Source organism: Miscanthus floridulus, chromosome 8 (genome assembly GCF_019320115.1).
Source record: "Miscanthus floridulus cultivar M001 chromosome 8, ASM1932011v1, whole genome shotgun sequence".
Classification (NCBI taxonomy): domain Eukaryota; kingdom Viridiplantae; phylum Streptophyta; class Magnoliopsida; order Poales; family Poaceae; genus Miscanthus; species Miscanthus floridulus.
Genome location: NC_089587.1, coordinates 38,033,721 through 38,050,490, shown reverse-complemented (window position 1 = coordinate 38,050,490; position 16,770 = coordinate 38,033,721). Strand labels below are relative to the sequence as shown.

Here is a 16,770-nt window from a genome sequence, read left to right as displayed (position 1 = left end):
AACTATCTCGAAAAGTGAGTGAGTTGTGTATGCCCATGCATGGCCATGGTTTGACGAGGAGGGATCACGCAACGCTGCACCGGTACGCCCATGCCCAGATCGCTACGTTCGGCTGAGAAGCTAGCTACGGCGGCCGGCCGGCAGCACATATATATATTTTTTTTTGAGGGGAGGGGAGAAAAAGCTGGAGGATGGAATGAAGCATAAGATATGGTGAACGCTACTTTTAATTGAGAAGGGGTTTCGATTTTGATTCCCGAAATTAGCGGTGGTCATGCAAAACTGTAGCATCACCATGCTGCGACGACGACCGAATGGACGGAAGCACGGAAGCCATCGATGCGGTGCAGGCGTGTTTGCGTGTATTTGGATTCCCCTCCCTCGGTGTGCCAGCATATGGTATTTTTTTCCGAGGGAATTCCTCGTGTCATTAAAAAAGATCGTAATTCCATACGAGCCACTGGAAAAGTTCAGCGGACTTAAGCGTTACTGCTCTAAATTTTTTTTTATCCTCCATGCCACTGCCATCAGATTAGTCTCTAACGGTGTCAAACTACAGGTGTGAAAAGTAAAAAATACCCTTAGATCTAAATATGTCATTAATTTTTTTAGTATCTTAACGACTTCAAATGGAAAAACTTAAAACTAGAAAGTTGTAGATCTCGTCGAGATCTATAATTTTTATATAAAAATTATCTTCATTTAATACCGCAAAAAGATATGATTTTTTCTAAGATATATTAATCATATCAAATCATGTCTTTTTTGCGGAATTAAATGAAGATAATTTTTATATGAAAATTATAGATCTCGACGAGATCTACAACTTTCTAGTTTTGAATTTTTTCATTTGAAGTCGTTAAGATGCTAAAAAAATTAATGGCATATTTAGATCTAAGGGTATTTTTAACTTTTCACACCTACAGTTTGACACCATTAGAGGCCAATCTGACGGCAGTGGCATGGAGGGAAAAAAAATTAGAGCAGTGACGCTGAAATCTGCCGAACTTTTTCAGTGGCTCACAAGGAATTGCAATCTTTTATAATGGCTCAGAAGAAATTTCCCCTATTTTTTTGGCCTCCCTTTTGGGATTATTATTCGTCCCATTTCCCTGCTGAAACAATGAATGAATAAATGCCGGGGATTTATCTTCGAAAAAGGGAGGTGAACGCGGGGAAGCAAGGAAGGTATTCTTGAAAGACACACAACGTGAGGAAAGAAGGTGCCTTTTTGTTTGCATCTTCATGGCCATGGCCAATCCAATCATCTCAAAGTTCGGCGGGCACCATGCATTCTGCTGCGTCTCCACTCATCCCCATCCTATCCCTTTGCGTATATGGGATGAGCCTACAAGTTGCGACTTGGAGCTTTCCTAGGCTGACCTCGCACAGTGGCGATATACTTTGGTTTATTATAATCACTTCAACGATTGGCGGAAAAACATTTGTTAGACTTCCTTCAACCAACCTTTTTTTAGCAATCAAGGGAGGGAATGGGAATCCATTCGATTTCGTGTTGCAACAACTGTCAACTGCAATCAACACGGGATCATCTTATCTTCTCGGGATTTTTTTTGTTTTTTGAAACGTTCTCGGGAATTCGTTCAGTTGAGACTTGGAGCCCAGAGAGAACCCATCCTGACCTCACTGCAAAAGGATATATGTAGTGGGCCGAGATGAAATCCACACGGGCCAATAATCTTCCTGAGTGGCAGCCCACGAGAAGCAATCTCACTTGCCTTTCTGGCCCCATGAAAGCCCATTCGCACCCCGGCCCATGTAAAGAAATCAATGGTTACAGGCATAGGCGTAGAAAGCCCACCAAACCCGCATCTACGTCCTACTCCTCCCACTACCCGAAGCCGGCGGCGAGCTGCGGCGGCGGCGGAGGAAGCAGCCAGGCCATGGCGTCGTCGTCGACCCCGGCCGCCGTCCGCGAGATGCAGAAGGATCTCGAGGTGCAGGCCAACGCCCTCAGCAAGATCCAGAAAGGCACGCGCTCTCCCCAATCCCTCGCCGCCGCCTCCGAACCCTATCTACCTCTCTCTCCTCTGACTTCCGCTGCTCCTTCCTTTCGCAGACATCGCCAAGAACCACCAGGTCCGCAAGCAGTACACCATCCAGGTCGGCGAGAACGAGCTCGTCCTCAAGGCACGCACCGCACCCCGCGCAGCTTCCTCGCCTCTTAATAACTCTCAAGGTTTTGGTGATTTCTTCGCCGTGAGTGGTTTACTCGATTCGCGGCTGTGGCTGCTTGCTTGCAGGAGCTGGAGCTGCTCAGTGACGGGGCCAACGTGTACAAGCTCATCGGACCGGTCCTGGTCAAGCAGGACCTCGCGGAGGCCAAGGCCAACGTCAAGAAGCGCATCGAGTACATCTCCGCAGAGCTGTGAGTCGCTTTCAGCTGGCCTCATTTGTGGTTTCATCAGCTCACAGTGCCTTCATGTTGTTGTGCTGAGCTTGTGGGACTGGCTATTTTGCAGGAAGCGGATGGATCGGGCGCTCAAAGACTTGGAGGAAAAGCAAAACAGCAAGAAGGAATCGGTATGTTATTGCACCTTTATCTTTACTGTAACTTTTATGAGGTGCTATACAAAAATTGGTATCTGCAAATAATTGTTGTGCAAATCTTTTGAATTTGATTCGAGTTCAGTAGCTGAGAAGCATGATATGATATGCCATCTGTGTGATTTTGTGATCCACTAGAATATCTGTTTATCCAGAACATTCCAGATGTTTACCCTTTTTTAGAATCAGAATTGCCAGTGCCATTTCAGTTGTATCCTTAGTGTGAAAATTAAAGCATGCTCCCTAGTCCCTAAAATCTCCATTATGAGTCCAGTTGGCCTTGGGCATAAGAATTAAGTTGAGTGGTACAATGACTATATTGCACATCTATCTTTGCTATAGTTAAGATAAGTGGAAAGTGTGTTGCATGGATTAGTATGCATTTTAAGTAGTGGTAGACATGGAAGATGAAGCTAGGAGGTGCACTAGAGTTATCATGGACTCCTGGTGCATTTGGAAGAATGTTAAATGTACTTAAATTTGGGATCGGACTATCGGAGGGAGTATTTAATTAGATGTGCAACAATTGTGATAAACATTAACTATGTACACAAACAAGTCTGGCAAAGAATAGTTCACCGTGAAAGGATCTGGATAACATGGCGTAGTGCTAGTGCTGTAGTATGATAAAATGCTAGTGCTAGGGCTTATTAGATCTCCATTTGCCATGCAAAACTGGTAAGTTCAATGAGTTTGGTTTGACTGCCACACAACACAGGAGGTCGAAAATCATTCTGTTTTTGTGTTAGACAGTGTCCAAGTATCATTCTGTATCTGTGCAACATATGTGCAACATTGGTGTTGTCTTATAGGCCATGTAATATTGAGTCTACTTATCAGACAACCTGTACAATGAGCTGTGTTTTGGGCTGTCTTATAGGAACTCACAATTTCTTAATTTGTGCATAGAACAAAAAGGAATGTATAGTTCCTTATTCTTTGCTTAGTCAAATGAAGATTCCCTATGTCTTAACTTGAGATCTGTCCAATAGCAACATTGGGCTGCCAGACATAAGCCGTGTGATGACTTCATTTATCTCCTGCTCAGTCCATTCTCTTTGCAAGAAGAGGAAGCAGCAGCACCTTGACTAAACAAAACATGCGATGACTTCATCTCAGAATACAGCTTGAAGTACAGAAATACTGATAAGCATGCTGGTCAGATTTATTGCCTTGACTTTGGAGCAGATACTATGGCTCTGGAGAATGATTCAGTTGTGAGAAACCACTATTGAAAGCAATGTTAGGTTAGCAGTTGCCTAAGCAGTATGCTATTGGCAACCGAGGGAGCTGCATCCTGCTAGATAATAAACTTTTGGCAAGCTGCAGCACCGAGGCACTTATCTGCTATTCTTCTTAGGCAATATGATATGTTTGTATGTATTGTGCTGACCAATCATACGAGTAAAATACACAGACAAGCCTAATAGCCTATACGCTCAACCTGATCGGCTGCAGCCGGAAAGAGTGCAGCCAATCAGGCCCACTGTAGCTAGAGTTCTTAAGAGATTAATCTAGTATTGGTTAACTTGCATGGATCGGATAATTGAATTGAAATAGGATCATTAGTTGTGGCTCGAAGAGTGAATCCTCAATAAACTTCATTTAGGATGACAAAACCATCTCCGGCTCATTTTAGGTTTCTGCTTTTGCCTTGTATTACATTCCATAGCTTGATCCTTTACTCTAATTTGATCGGTAGCTGTTCAGTTTGGTTGGTGACCCTAGTGAGCCAGCCAAGTTTTCTGCCAAATTTCGGCTGTGCCCAGAAAAGTTGGCGTCCATTAGTTTGAGGTCAAAATTTGGCCATGACCCTTAAAATATGTCTGGTCAAATTTTTTTCTGTAGCTAAGTTGGGCAGAACTTGAGTGGCCAAAATGGAAGCCGTAATTGTGGACAGTTAAATTTTGGTTTGTTCATGAACGAAAAACTATTTTGCTTGCCCTGATTTTGGCACTGGCTTCCAGGGTCACAAACCACACTGCTGAAGTTACTGCTGCTGCTTTTCTTTTGGAGGATGTGGCAGGATGATAGGATTGAACTGCATGCCCAAAAATTTTCAGCTGGTTTCTTTTATGTGAAGACCTGAAAAATAGTGTGTAATTTGTATTATGGATACATATATTTTACTGGTGGTGTCGTAGGACGTCCAAAGATTTAGGAGCCATACTTTTCAATTAAAGTTTTTTTTGGGTGCATATTCTTTTAGTAGGTTCAGTTATTACACTTGTGTGCAAGTGTTGAACGTGATTTGGTTAGGTTAAATCGAGTAGTATTATTTGGTATCTTTAGGGCATTTCTCTGATTCGTCTTCTTATCTTTTGCTTTTCAGATATTCAAGTTGCAACAGAGGATGCAGGCTGTACAAGCTAAGGCTTAAGACATTTTTTTTTTGGTTGCAACTAGTCCAAGGCCATACTGCATTTCACCCCAATACCCTCCAGGTTTTGTCGTGGGGAGGAATCAGGTGTCTGATGTTCTTGTCTCCACAAAGAAAAACAAAGAAACGGTTCCTAGTAAATTACTACGCTATTGTGTATGCTCTAATGTAAAAGTGTGCCTCTAGTAGAACTGTAGAAGATGTAGTTATCAGTGTCTCGATTGCATTTTGCCCCATGTTTACTTCTCAATCGAATATTTTTGCGATGTCAACATTGTTTCAGCTCTTTCCGCAATTCAATTGGCACAACCTTTTACTCCTAGGCATAATCGTGTTTAACTGCCTTTGGCTTCATCTTCGATTTATGACTTGATTTTCATTGCTTGAGTGGGCCCATGACGATCAGACACTGTAACGCATCGCTAATAAGGTTTTTAGTTCGTCTAGTGACTAGTGTTGTCTTATGGTTATGGACTTTATGGCCTCTCTGAATTTTGTACGGATTACGTCAGACAAAGGAGCAGTCCCGTCTGAAAGAGAAAGAGTTGCTCCGCTTCCATTTCCCATTGGCGGCTGATGGCCTCCAGTGTGCACGGTGGAGACAGCCGGAAGCCCATGAGGAGATATGCAAGAGGAGCGTGCTGCGTGCCCCATTTGATTTGGTCGGCAACCTCGCGCACATGTCACATGGCACCAGTTACATCACAGAAAGGCAATCATCCGACAATTTTATGGCATACATGTCAGCTTCCCATAACGAACTCAGCGAGCCCGCCAAAAAGAAAGAAAGAAAGAAAAACTCTCTTGCAGCAAGAATTGCGAAACCACATGACCCCCAAAACAGTTTGTGACGCTTGCTTTCAGGGTTGCAAAAGAAAGGATTGAGCAACTCCAACAGTTTCCCATCCCTCCTCCCCATCCTTCATTTTTTGGCAAATTAAGAAAAAACAACCTCCAACAGTTTCCCATCCCTCCTCCCCATCTTTGGCAAGTTCGGAAAAACGCCTCCCCAGCGCGCATATATGCGCGCGGGATACGACTTCGCATCCGAAGCTCTTCGTTTCTTAGCGGGGCTCTTCGTTCGCTTAGCGGGGCTCTTCGTTCGCTTAGCGGGTCTCTTCGTTTTGTTAACGGGTTTTTTTATTTTACCAAGTCAAAAATGCCAAACTCTTGGAGATGGATTGTTTTTTTACTTGGCATATAATTTTAGGAGTTGGCAAATCACAAGATTTGCCAAATAAAATTTGACAAACTCTTGGAGATGCTCAGTTTTCGTTTTTGCGAATAGAAAAAAGATTTTTATCTTAGACAAGAGGGCCATTCATCATATTAAACATATGGGTGTGTCTCCATGGCATGTGCCTGAAGTTTTCGCTTTCCGTCAGTCATCTTCAACCTCCAGCTCGCCTCCGCCAGCCTCCTCGCTCCCCACCCGCGCCTTCTTCCTCCTCGCGCCCACCCCCCGCCTGCCTTGCCAGCGGCCGCGCCCTCCTCCTCGCCCTCGGCTGCGGAGCTCGGGAGAAACCCTAGCGCGTCCGCGGTAGCCGTCGTCTTCCCCTCCCCCTCCTTCTTCCGTGGCGAGTTTTGGACATGGACGCCCCCACTCCGACCTAGCCCAGCCGCCTACGCCGCCGCCAGGACCCTAAGCCGCCCTCCCGCCACCCCACCGCCTGACTGCCCTCCGAGCCCTTCTCTTCTAAGTCCATCGGAGTTGGGGAAGAAGAGAGGGAAAGTCGGAGAGAGAGAGGGCGTTGCCACCGCCAAAACCCTAACGCCACCGCCATCTTCGTCGTCGTCTTCGGCGTGGCCGCGTGGGGAGGTGGCTAACTGATGCAATTGCAAAATTTCAGGTGACCGCAAAGGAGTAAATCTGTAAACATATACTACTTAAAAACTAGTGCGAACCACCCAGCCTAGATAGAGCGCAAGGTATCCAATAGCCTAATACTACCTATCATCTGACAAAATTAGGACCGCCTTTCAAGTACTCCATCCATACTGATAATTCAAGTCGTTTTGGACAAGGCTTGGATCAAACATTGGGAACATAAATCACGAATAACTTTTAAGTCGTTGAGCTTAAAATTGTGAAAACCATATGAAAAGATTTATCTTGAAAAGTATTTTCATAAAAATATACATATATCACTTTTCAATAAATATTTTTATAAAAATAAAAAGTCAAAGTTATGTTTTAGAGACCGTATCGCTGTCAAAACGACTTGAATTATCAATATGGAGGGAGAAGTATTTTCCATCCCAGTAGCGTTTAACCTAATTTAAGGGTTGCGTTGAGTGTGTCGGCTGATTTAAAAGGGACTACTGACGCATACTGTACGTAATTAGCACCGCAAATTGGTCGGCCGGCAACTGGCCAACTGCAGCAGGATTCTTTGCCCGGCCGCTTGACGCGGAGACAAGGGTGCAGTGAGAGTTTGGACAAGTGGATCTTCTCCAAGAAGGCAGTTTGGACAAACTCGATCATGATTGACACTCATTGTACTTGATGCGTGCGTGCGAAGGTTTCGCATGCAGCTACTGGCCTGTTCGGGAGGCAGTAAATGATCGTGGATTATTTACTGCTGGCTGGTTTGGTGTGAGAGAAAAACACTGTTTCTGGCTGAAAATTTACGATCGTTTACGAGCAAGCGAACAGGCTACATAAGTCAGCTTTATTAATGGTTTATTTAAGGTTATGGTTATTTTTTTCTCTAGAACTTATTCGTTGATTTGACATGGGTGCTTATAATTTTTGCATTTATTCTAGAAATCTGAAGGCATTTTTTTTCTATTGACTTTATCATTTCTTTTATTTCATCAATTTCACGATCTGTCAGCTTAATCTTAAGGGTAAAATTGGCATGGATCCAACAGCTCCGACTCCTAATACAAAACGTTGTTCAAACACGGTTCATAGGAGCTGATTTTCTCTCTCCTCTCTCTTCCTCTCACATAGCCACCGGGAATCGGTAGAGCTGAAAAACATGGCTTCACCAGTTCACCAGCTCCTGGTGACTCTTGTGAGAGGGAGAGAGGAGAGAGAAAATCAGCTCCCGTGAACAATGTTGCTACAGTACAGAGGCTGGTATTTTCAACCGTTTCTAAAAACACCCCCTATCTTTAGAGTCGGCCGGATCTTAAGCAATATCTAGAAATCAATTGGTAGAGGCGGTTGTATCTAGAGCTTTCTCTAAAAATAGGTGTAGCATAGTAAAACTCATCTAGGGTGTTCGGCTGATCCAGTTTGGAAGATGTGGACGGTTGATTTCGGCTGATTCAATAGTGTTATGTGAGAGAATAAGCTGAAATAAGTTGAGACTAGACAAGGAGAACAGGCCCATCAACTTTTCAAATGAAGTTGTGTGAAGATAAACCTTATATCAAAGTTGTATATCACGACTATTTCATTTGAAATTGTGTAGATCCCTCAAATTATGTTTGAAGTTTTCACAGTTATGTTTGAAGTTCTCACAATTTTGTTCTTCCAACTTTTTGAAACTTTTAAAACAACTTGATGTAGAAATGACCAAAACCAGAGTTAAGATCTCGAACAGATCTAAAACATTGTTGTTGATAATCTTTTCATTTGAAATAATATATGGTCCCAAAATTCAATTTGAGTCTTAGATTTTGATATTCAAAATTTTAAAAGGACCTCGAATGGAGAAACAGTGCAAACCAAAGTTGTGGTACTCGACGATATCTATAACTTTCCAGTTGAAACCTTTTTTTCATTAAATTCATTTAGAGCTCAGAATATTCATTTCAAAATTTTGAAAAACTATTTCTATGGACGGCTAGATTTCAAGGCATCTCTAGAAAACGGTTTGTAGAGGCAGCTCGTGTTTCCAACCACCTCTATAAATCAATTTTTAGAGCCGTCTCTATTTGTAAATGGAAAGGTAGAGGCGGTTGGGCATGCTGCTCACTACCGGCCTCTAGAAATCCTTTAGGGAGCAATGCTCGCTAGTATCTATGTCTCTATACCTAATACATAATGTTAAATGGCCAAAATTTCTTCTTCCATCTTTTTTACTTTCCAAAATGCTCTCATGTTCCCTATGTATGCGCTCAGTGTCCCGCATAGGATCTGGACTCACAACCCTCATTCAAATGAGTAAAAACAACTCGTTCTAACAAACTTCAAAATCCAAATCTAAAATGCACTCATTCTGTTCTAAATTATAAGTCGCCTTAATTTTTTGGTACATCAATTTTTACTATGTATCTACATATAACGTATAACTAGATACATAGCACAATCTATGTATAAAAATCAAAATGACTTAAGGTTTTGTGCAACACATGGACACATGAGAATTTTTTTTGCGAGAATGGATATGTGAGAAGTTTACAACGGAGACCAGCAAACTGCAAACGACAGTGCTAGCGCCTGGACGTCTGGACGGACGCCCGTGCGCTGCACTCTGTTTCACGCGCTCCACGAGGGGCCCGCGCTGCCCGAGCAACAAGAGGGGAAGGGGTGGTGCCTCCGATTCAGAAGGACCCGACCACGGCGTCGTATGGATGCCCTACCGACGTCAATAGGAGGACACACTGAGACGATGTAACAGAAGGCGAGGAGGAGAGATGTAACACCCGATCTGCTTTTAAAACATCCAAATACAATAGTTGCAACATACGTCTAAAGGTAGATGAAATACTTAAAACATGCTTTCGAAACAAAAACACCTGAAAACACTTGAAAACCATTACAACCATACGCAACATCTAGATGAAACACCGCAACGTATGTGTGAAACATATGCAACATCCAAATAAACACACTTGCAACATGCGTCTAGAAAACACAGGTGAAACATTTGTAACAGACCTTTGCAACATACGTGTACAACCATTGCAACATATGCAACATCCCGAACTACTTTTGCAACATCCATCTCAAACACTTGCAACATCTGAAACACTCTAAACATACGCTTTTAGCAAAACATGGCAGTCAGGCGAGCGGAGCATGGCACAACTGGATTCCGGCTGTGTGGTCGTGGTAGAGAAGGAGGATGACAGCGGGCGGGCGGCTATGCTGCCCCTGGTGATAGGGTGCACGCGATGCCTGCGGTGGAGGCGACAACAACAGTTGGGTGATGCGGCCTCACGCGGCGAGCACGCTGCGATGCGGTCGGTGCGGGCGTGACGGAGGTGGAGAGGAAGACCGACAAGAGGCACGGTAGAGAGGGAGGAGTGCAGGAACCGCGGCGGAGCCCGTCGCGGAACGGATGCATGTTTTAATCTGCGGTGACCAGAGGGGAGTGGAGGGAGCAGATAGAAACAACAGACGTCGGGTCCACCGATAGGGCGGACGGAGGTCTTAGTCCTAGCATTATAGTTGGCCATGCAGCCCGAGCCCGTCGGCCCGGCCCAAGCACGGCCCGGCACAGAGGCTAGCGGGCCCGGGCTGGCCTGGCCTAGAGCAGCAGGCCATGCCTAGGCCTGACCCTAGGCACGTGGGCCGGCATGGCACGGCCTGCTGCAGAGCAGCCGGCCCGATGACGGCCTGGCCTGCCAGCGCCCCCCCGCCGCCGCGCGCCACGCAGCCCGTGTCCCGCCCCTGCATATAAACGACTCCCCAGTCCCCCCATCGCCCGTCGCCTCACCTCCTCAGTCCTCACCTCTCCACTCTCCCTCCTCGCCTGCTCCGTAGTCAGCAGTCGCCTCGCCTCCTCGTCCGCTCCGCTCTCCGCTCCAAACCCTAACCCTAATCCCCAGTTCCCCACTCGCTGGCCGCGGCGTAGCCGAGCCCCGCTCGCCCAGTCGCCTCGGCCTCACCGGCGGCCGACTCCGCAGTCCGCTCCCAACCCTAACCCTAATCCCCACTCGCTCACCGGCTCGCTGTGGCGCAATCTCTGCTCCCTCTCTCGCCCGCATCGGCCGCATCCACGATCTAGTGAATCTGAGCTCTCTCTCGTGATCTACTGATCTCGTTCGTCGTCCTTGACTCCGGTGACCTCAATCCGCCTCTCCTCTCTTCTCCCTCTCTCCTCCCTTCTCCCTCTCTCTTCTCTCGCTCTCGGTGAACTATGTGAGTTTGTGATCGTGTTCCCATCTATCCCTCCTCCATCGTTCGTCATCGTTTCTAATCGGTCTATCTCCTCTGGGTGGCCCTCGTCATCTCCGGCACTGGGCTCCGGTTGCGCAGGTACTCCGCTAACCCTAACCCTAACCCTAGATCTGTCTTCTCCACTTCTTGTGTCTCTTCCACTAACTCTGGATCTGTGCCTCTATGGCTCTATCTCCCTGACTCTGTTTTTCTCCTCTGTGTAGGTCGGTTGCTGATGCCTCATCGTCCTCTTCCTGTGGCATAGACCGGGCATGGCGACTGCGCGCACCGTTGAGGAACGGTGCTGGAGATAAGCCATCCGCTGTCAAGGTCGCCATGGCGGATGACGATGATGTCGTCTATCCACTCACTGGCAACGATGACCTAATCACGGCAGGGCTGCTCCCAGAGGATGACGACAACATCCGTGACGATGCTGCTGCGTTGTTGGGTATCGATGTCGGTTGTGGCTCTGCTCCGATCGATTTGGACGGTGGCGATGGTGGTTGAGGGGCGAAGCCGGCACCGTCGGCGACGGCGATAGGGACACCGATCGTCTCCAACAGCACATATGGTACCTCATGCCTTGGTAAGCGTAAATCTGGTGCCTAGGTTGATTTTGATGAGATCTATGAGACTGAATGGTCAAAAGGTTCGAACTGCTGCTATCTGTAAAATGTGTAAGAGCAGATTGTCTGCTAGATCTTCTGCTAGCGCTGGCCATTTGATTAGGCATCAGAAATCTTATAGGAAAAAGGTTGATCATGCTGCTAGGGTTCAGTCTAGGCTTTCTTACAATCCTGATGGATCTGTGCATAACTGGGACTACAATCCTGTTGTTGCTCGCTCTGAGCTGTGTAGGTTGATTGCTAGGCTTGATCTTCCATTAGGTATAGGTGAGTCACAGTCATGGGAGAATTACATTGTTCTTGCTCATAACCCTATGTTTGCCAAGGTTTCTAGACAGACCACCACTAGAGATCTTGATAAGTTGTTTACTGAACATCGTGATAAGCTTAAGAATTTTATGTTGCCTGCTGCTTCTTTTGTTGCTTTGACTTCAGACATTTGGTCTGGTAATGTTAAGAAGGACTATATTAGTATTGTTGCTCACTATGTGAATGTTGATTGGGAGTTACAGAAAAGGGTTATTGGTCTTAGGCTGATTGAGGTTAAACATTATGGTGAAAACATTGCTGAAAGAATTGCTGTTGTGGTTGAGGAGTATTGTCTGATTGACAAGATTTTCTCTGTCACTCTAGACAATGCTTCTTCTAATGCTAGGGCTATGAATACTTTGACACCTCTATTTGCTTGTTACTTGGGTCCTGATCCTTCACCTAATCCTTTAGATCCTAGTAACCGTAAGTATAGTCTTGTACATCAACGTTATACTTGTCATATCATTAATCTCATTGTAAAATCTAGATTAAAGAGGTTAAAACATTACACTGAAGATTTTAGAACTGCAATTAACTTCTTAAATTCCTCTAATCAAAGAATTGCATTGTTCAAGGAATACTGTAATACTAAGGGTGTTAGACCTAGAAAGTTTAACTTAGATATGGATGTTAGATGGAATTCTACTTACCTGATGCTTAAATACTTGGTTCTATACAAGAATATCTTTTCTATGTTCATTAATTCCCATTATGGTTCATAATTGTTGACTACAAATCATTGGTATTTTACTGAGAAGTTACTAGAGTTCCTAGAACTCTCCTATGACTCCACTGTTGTACTGTCTGGTGTTTATTATCCTACAAGTCCACTTGTTCTGCACCATATCCTAAAGATTGCTTTTCATTTGCATGCATGTGAAAAAGAGCATAATCTAAGAGCTATTGTATTACCTATGAAGCTTAAGTTCCTTAAATATTGGCAGGACATACCTCTGTTATATTCATATGCATTCATTCTTGATCCTAGAGCTAAGATGAGAGGTTTCTTTAATGTGCTGCAATTACTTGGTGAATACACTAGTTCTGAGTACAGTTCATACTATGCTGATGTCAAAACTGAATTGTATAAACTGTTTAACAAATATGAGAGCAAGTTTGGTGCAGCTAGGTCTCAAAGGGTTGCACAACCATCACATCATACAGGTAAGAAAAAGTAGGCCTGGGGAAGAATCTTTGACCGTGGATCAGGTGTTGTTGGTCCTTTCCCTCTCCCTGCCACTTCATCTTCATCTACTTCTGTTGTTTCTGAGCTATCAACTTACTTAGACGGTGACAATGTCACTTCTTATGAGGATGATTTTGACCTACTTTTATGGTGGCGTGACCACAAGCTAACCTTTCCAATCCTGTCTATAATGGCTAGATATATCCTATCAGTTCTTGTATCTACTGTATCTTCGGAGTCTTTTTTTAGTTTGACAGGTAGATAATTGAGGAACGGCGGCGGCGCTTGTCACCAGAGACTGTGGAGATGCTGACCTGCTTAAAGGACTGGGAGTTAGGAGAAAAAAGGAAACAACATGTTGTTGACAACCAAGAACTTGAAGACTCATTTCAGAACTTGTACCTTGATAAAGATGGACCTGCTGGTGGTGCTCCTGGTGCTTAGTGAGGTACTGAGGTTGAGACTTGCCTCCTGAGTGTGTGTGTGATCTGTGACTGTGAAAGGGTGTGTGTGACTCTGTGACTGTAAAAGACTTGTCTATCATTTGAACAATGGTTAATTAAGAGCTGGCTGCACTCTTTTTTTCTTTCTAGGGTTTCTCACAGAAGTGAGTTTTACCTAGAAAGATTTTTAATGGGGCAGCATTGCACTAAACAGCTTATTTTGGTTATTTCTGTTGTCTGTCGGCTTTGGACTTTGATTCTGTGAATCAGTGAATGTATGAAACTGTGATCTGTGAATGTATCGGACATTTCGACTTTGATTCTGTGAATGCATGAAAATATGACTGTATCGGACAAGTTTTGGACTTTGATTCTGTGAATGTAAGAAACTGTGATGATGCATTGATGTGAACTGTGAATGTATGAATTATGAAACTGTGAACTATTATCTGTTTGTAAAATTATGAATGCAAAAGGCAACAGGTCGTGGGCTGGCACGACCCATGATTCTGGCCATGCTTCGCGGGCCAGCCCGGCACGGAAATTGACCCATAGGACCATGTCTGGGCCGAAGGCCAGGCCCGTAGACCTATGAGGCACGACTCGTGAGGCACGGCGTGCCGTGCTGACCCGTTGGCTATCGGGCCGTGCTGGCACGGCCGCCCTGGAGTTTTAATACAGAGGGGCCGTGAGAACGGCGTGGCATCCGATCGATCGCCTGAAGAACAAAATCTGTAGGAATTATTATATATATGGATCGCGATCACACCACACGGCAGTCCGAGTCGGCAGGCACATCGATCAGCGTCATCACACACATATAATAATCCGCAATCCGGTACACGCACCGCACGCTGGCTGCAAACGTCGACGAGAGCACAAGATATCAATAATGCCGGCCCTGCCGGATCTTGTCCACCGCTGGCCGCCCAATAATATCAATATGCATGCATCCCATCCATCATGCACTGCACCGTCGCTTTCTCCCACCTCAGGCTCAGAAACCGGCCTTTACCTGTTCCGCCGCCGGCCGGCCACCGGTTTCCATTCGCATTCGCATGCTTGATTTGCTCTGCTTGCATTGCCTGGAAAACAGGTACAGCCGCCTCCACTTGTCCAATACTCTATTCTTCTTCTAGCTATATATAGTAGTACTAAATCGAAGATTGTTCAGCAACTAATCGATTGCTCCTAGTAGAAGCCTACTCAGTCACCCAACAATTCCCTTCCAACTGCTGCACTGCACATTGGAAGCAAACTGCTGGCGCCTGATTTATATTAATTACTACTTTATTTTTTATTGTATTTGCACTTCCGGTTCCAGAAACTGGCCTATATAAGCGTCCGCCTCCCTGCACCATTTCCAAACCACTTGCAAATTGCAATCGTGTGCACTACTGCTATCTAGCTGTTCCATTTCTTTCCCCGCTTGCATTGGCTGCCTGCTAGTCGTATTATACGTGTATGGAGCAGCCGTGGAAGCAGCCGTGTATGGAGCAGAGAGAGGGCGGCGGCTTCGCCATTGCAGAGAGCTACCACGCCGACCTCGATCAGGCCGTGACAGGCGTGTGCGAGGTCGACGGGGCGCTCCTGATGGAGGACCTGCCCGCCTCCTCTGATTTGCTGCTCGATGGCGACGTTGATCATCGCCAGCTGAGCCATGTCATTCGGTCCCTCGAGGCGGAGATCGGCGGCGACGAGCCGGCGGTGATGATGGCCGATGATGGTGGTGAGGGTCTGGAAAGGATTGAGGATGTGTTCTCGGACGACATGGATGGCTACGACTACGAGGGTGCATCATCGTTCTTCGCTGGGCATGATGAGGCAGAGGGTTGGTGTGTGTACACTAATAATGGGTACGAGGGTGGTGGCGTTCTGGGGTGTGACACGACGGTTGATCACCAGTGCTACTACTATTGCTGCGCGGAAGGTTCTGCTGACCACATGTATCTCCCCTTGTGGGAATGATGGTAAAGTATATATATAGCGCGACATGTCTATAGATACATACGGAGTACATAATAGTGTGTACAAGTATATAGTTAGCGGTTGGACAGTATCAAGGCCTTCTTCGCTGAGCCGTGTCGCCCTCCAAGCTGGAGGCCCTGCAGGCGCTCTTCGCTCCAGATTTCGATCCGGTGGCCATGGAGCTCAACCTCACTGGCTTCGAGCAGGACGCTTTTTAGCCGCTGGGTTCAGGGCCTGCTGTGTTTGTTTATCCCTTTGCTCTATGTAGTTTTTTTTGTAATCACAACTGTGTGAGCTCTGTCGATGTTTGGTTCGGTAACCACAAATTACCGTCCCAATTTTAGTAATTTATAAAACTCTCCTTCTGCTTAATGAATATTGTGCCAATGGTACGTTAGCGGATGAGATTATATTGAGTGACAAGGCGCCGATCCAAGATGATATATATGTATATATATATATATATATATATACATATATATGTATATATATATATATGTATATATACATATGTATGTATATACATATGTATGTATATATACATATGTATGTATATATACATATGTATGTATATATACATATGTATATATACATATGTATATATATATATATATATATATATATATATATATATATATATATAGTTTTTTTTTAAAAAGATAGCCACCAATGTCCAATGATTTCCTTCTCTTAGCTAGCTAGCGAAGACGACGCACATCTCAGTTTGCTGTCGTGGCCATGATTTGGCTATGATTACTTCCTCCGATTGTCACACGTAGGGGCATGCTGTGTGGACCCTAACATTGGTTCGTTTCAATACTTCTCTAAGAAAAATGGGCAAACTACTCCTGCAAACAGATCTCTCGTCGTCTATCGACTCTGATGTGCTTCATGAAGTTTGAAGCTATGTTCAGTTCAGCTTCTATATATAATAAAGTGTTTATGCTACCAAAAAATAGAACACCACAAAATAGGTGAAATTTAACACTACTTTCTTAGAAGCAGTTGCTTTCGACGTAGTATAATTTTCGCAACATCTTGGATCCTGCTATTGGCTCTTAGCCTTTTTCTTTTCCAAATGAGTGGAAATAGAGACCTTTCGCAACCATTAATTTCAAGCAATATGGAAAGGGTAGGTTTCATAGTTATTTTAACCAAATTGCTTATAACTTTTCACGGCACATAGGTCACAATAATTTTTTTTCATAGCTCACAGCTCTGGTGGA

General features: G+C 44.9%; 2 protein-coding genes across 2 annotated transcripts; both read left to right on the top strand.

The window, feature by feature from the left end:
• Positions 1-1,736: 1,736 nt before the first annotated feature.
• Positions 1,737-5,270, top strand: LOC136471667 (prefoldin subunit 6-like). Its single transcript, XM_066469411.1, has 5 exons — positions 1,737-1,992; positions 2,081-2,151; positions 2,265-2,389; positions 2,484-2,544; positions 4,901-5,270. The coding sequence occupies exons 1-5, from the start codon at positions 1,752-1,754 to the stop codon at positions 4,946-4,948; spliced, it is 546 nt and encodes a 181-aa protein (XP_066325508.1). The 5' UTR covers positions 1,737-1,751; the 3' UTR covers positions 4,949-5,270.
• A 9,512-nt stretch (positions 5,271-14,782) lies between these two features.
• Positions 14,783-15,840, top strand: LOC136471666 (uncharacterized). The gene has a single exon (XM_066469410.1). It carries the CDS (start codon positions 15,041-15,043, stop codon positions 15,542-15,544), a length of 504 nt encoding a protein of 167 aa, XP_066325507.1. The 5' UTR covers positions 14,783-15,040; the 3' UTR covers positions 15,545-15,840.
• The last annotated feature ends 930 nt before the right edge of the window (positions 15,841-16,770 follow it).

What these genes read in the sequence shown, in the direction of transcription:
- LOC136471667 (XM_066469411.1), top strand. Translation starts at nt 1,752, where the DNA reads ATGAAAGCCCATTCGCACCCCGGCCCATGTAAAGAAATCAATGGTTAC. An exon ending in CCTCAGCAAGATCCAGAAAG is followed by an intron (nt 1,993 to 2,080) that starts GCACGCGCTCTC and finishes TTCCTTTCGCAG; the next exon opens with ACATCGCCAAGAACCACCAG. An exon ending in GAGTACATCTCCGCAGAGCT is followed by an intron (nt 2,390 to 2,483) that starts GTGAGTCGCTTT and finishes GCTATTTTGCAG; the next exon opens with GAAGCGGATGGATCGGGCGC.
- LOC136471666 (XM_066469410.1), top strand. Translation starts at nt 15,041, where the DNA reads ATGGAGCAGCCGTGGAAGCAGCCGTGTATGGAGCAGAGAGAGGGCGGC.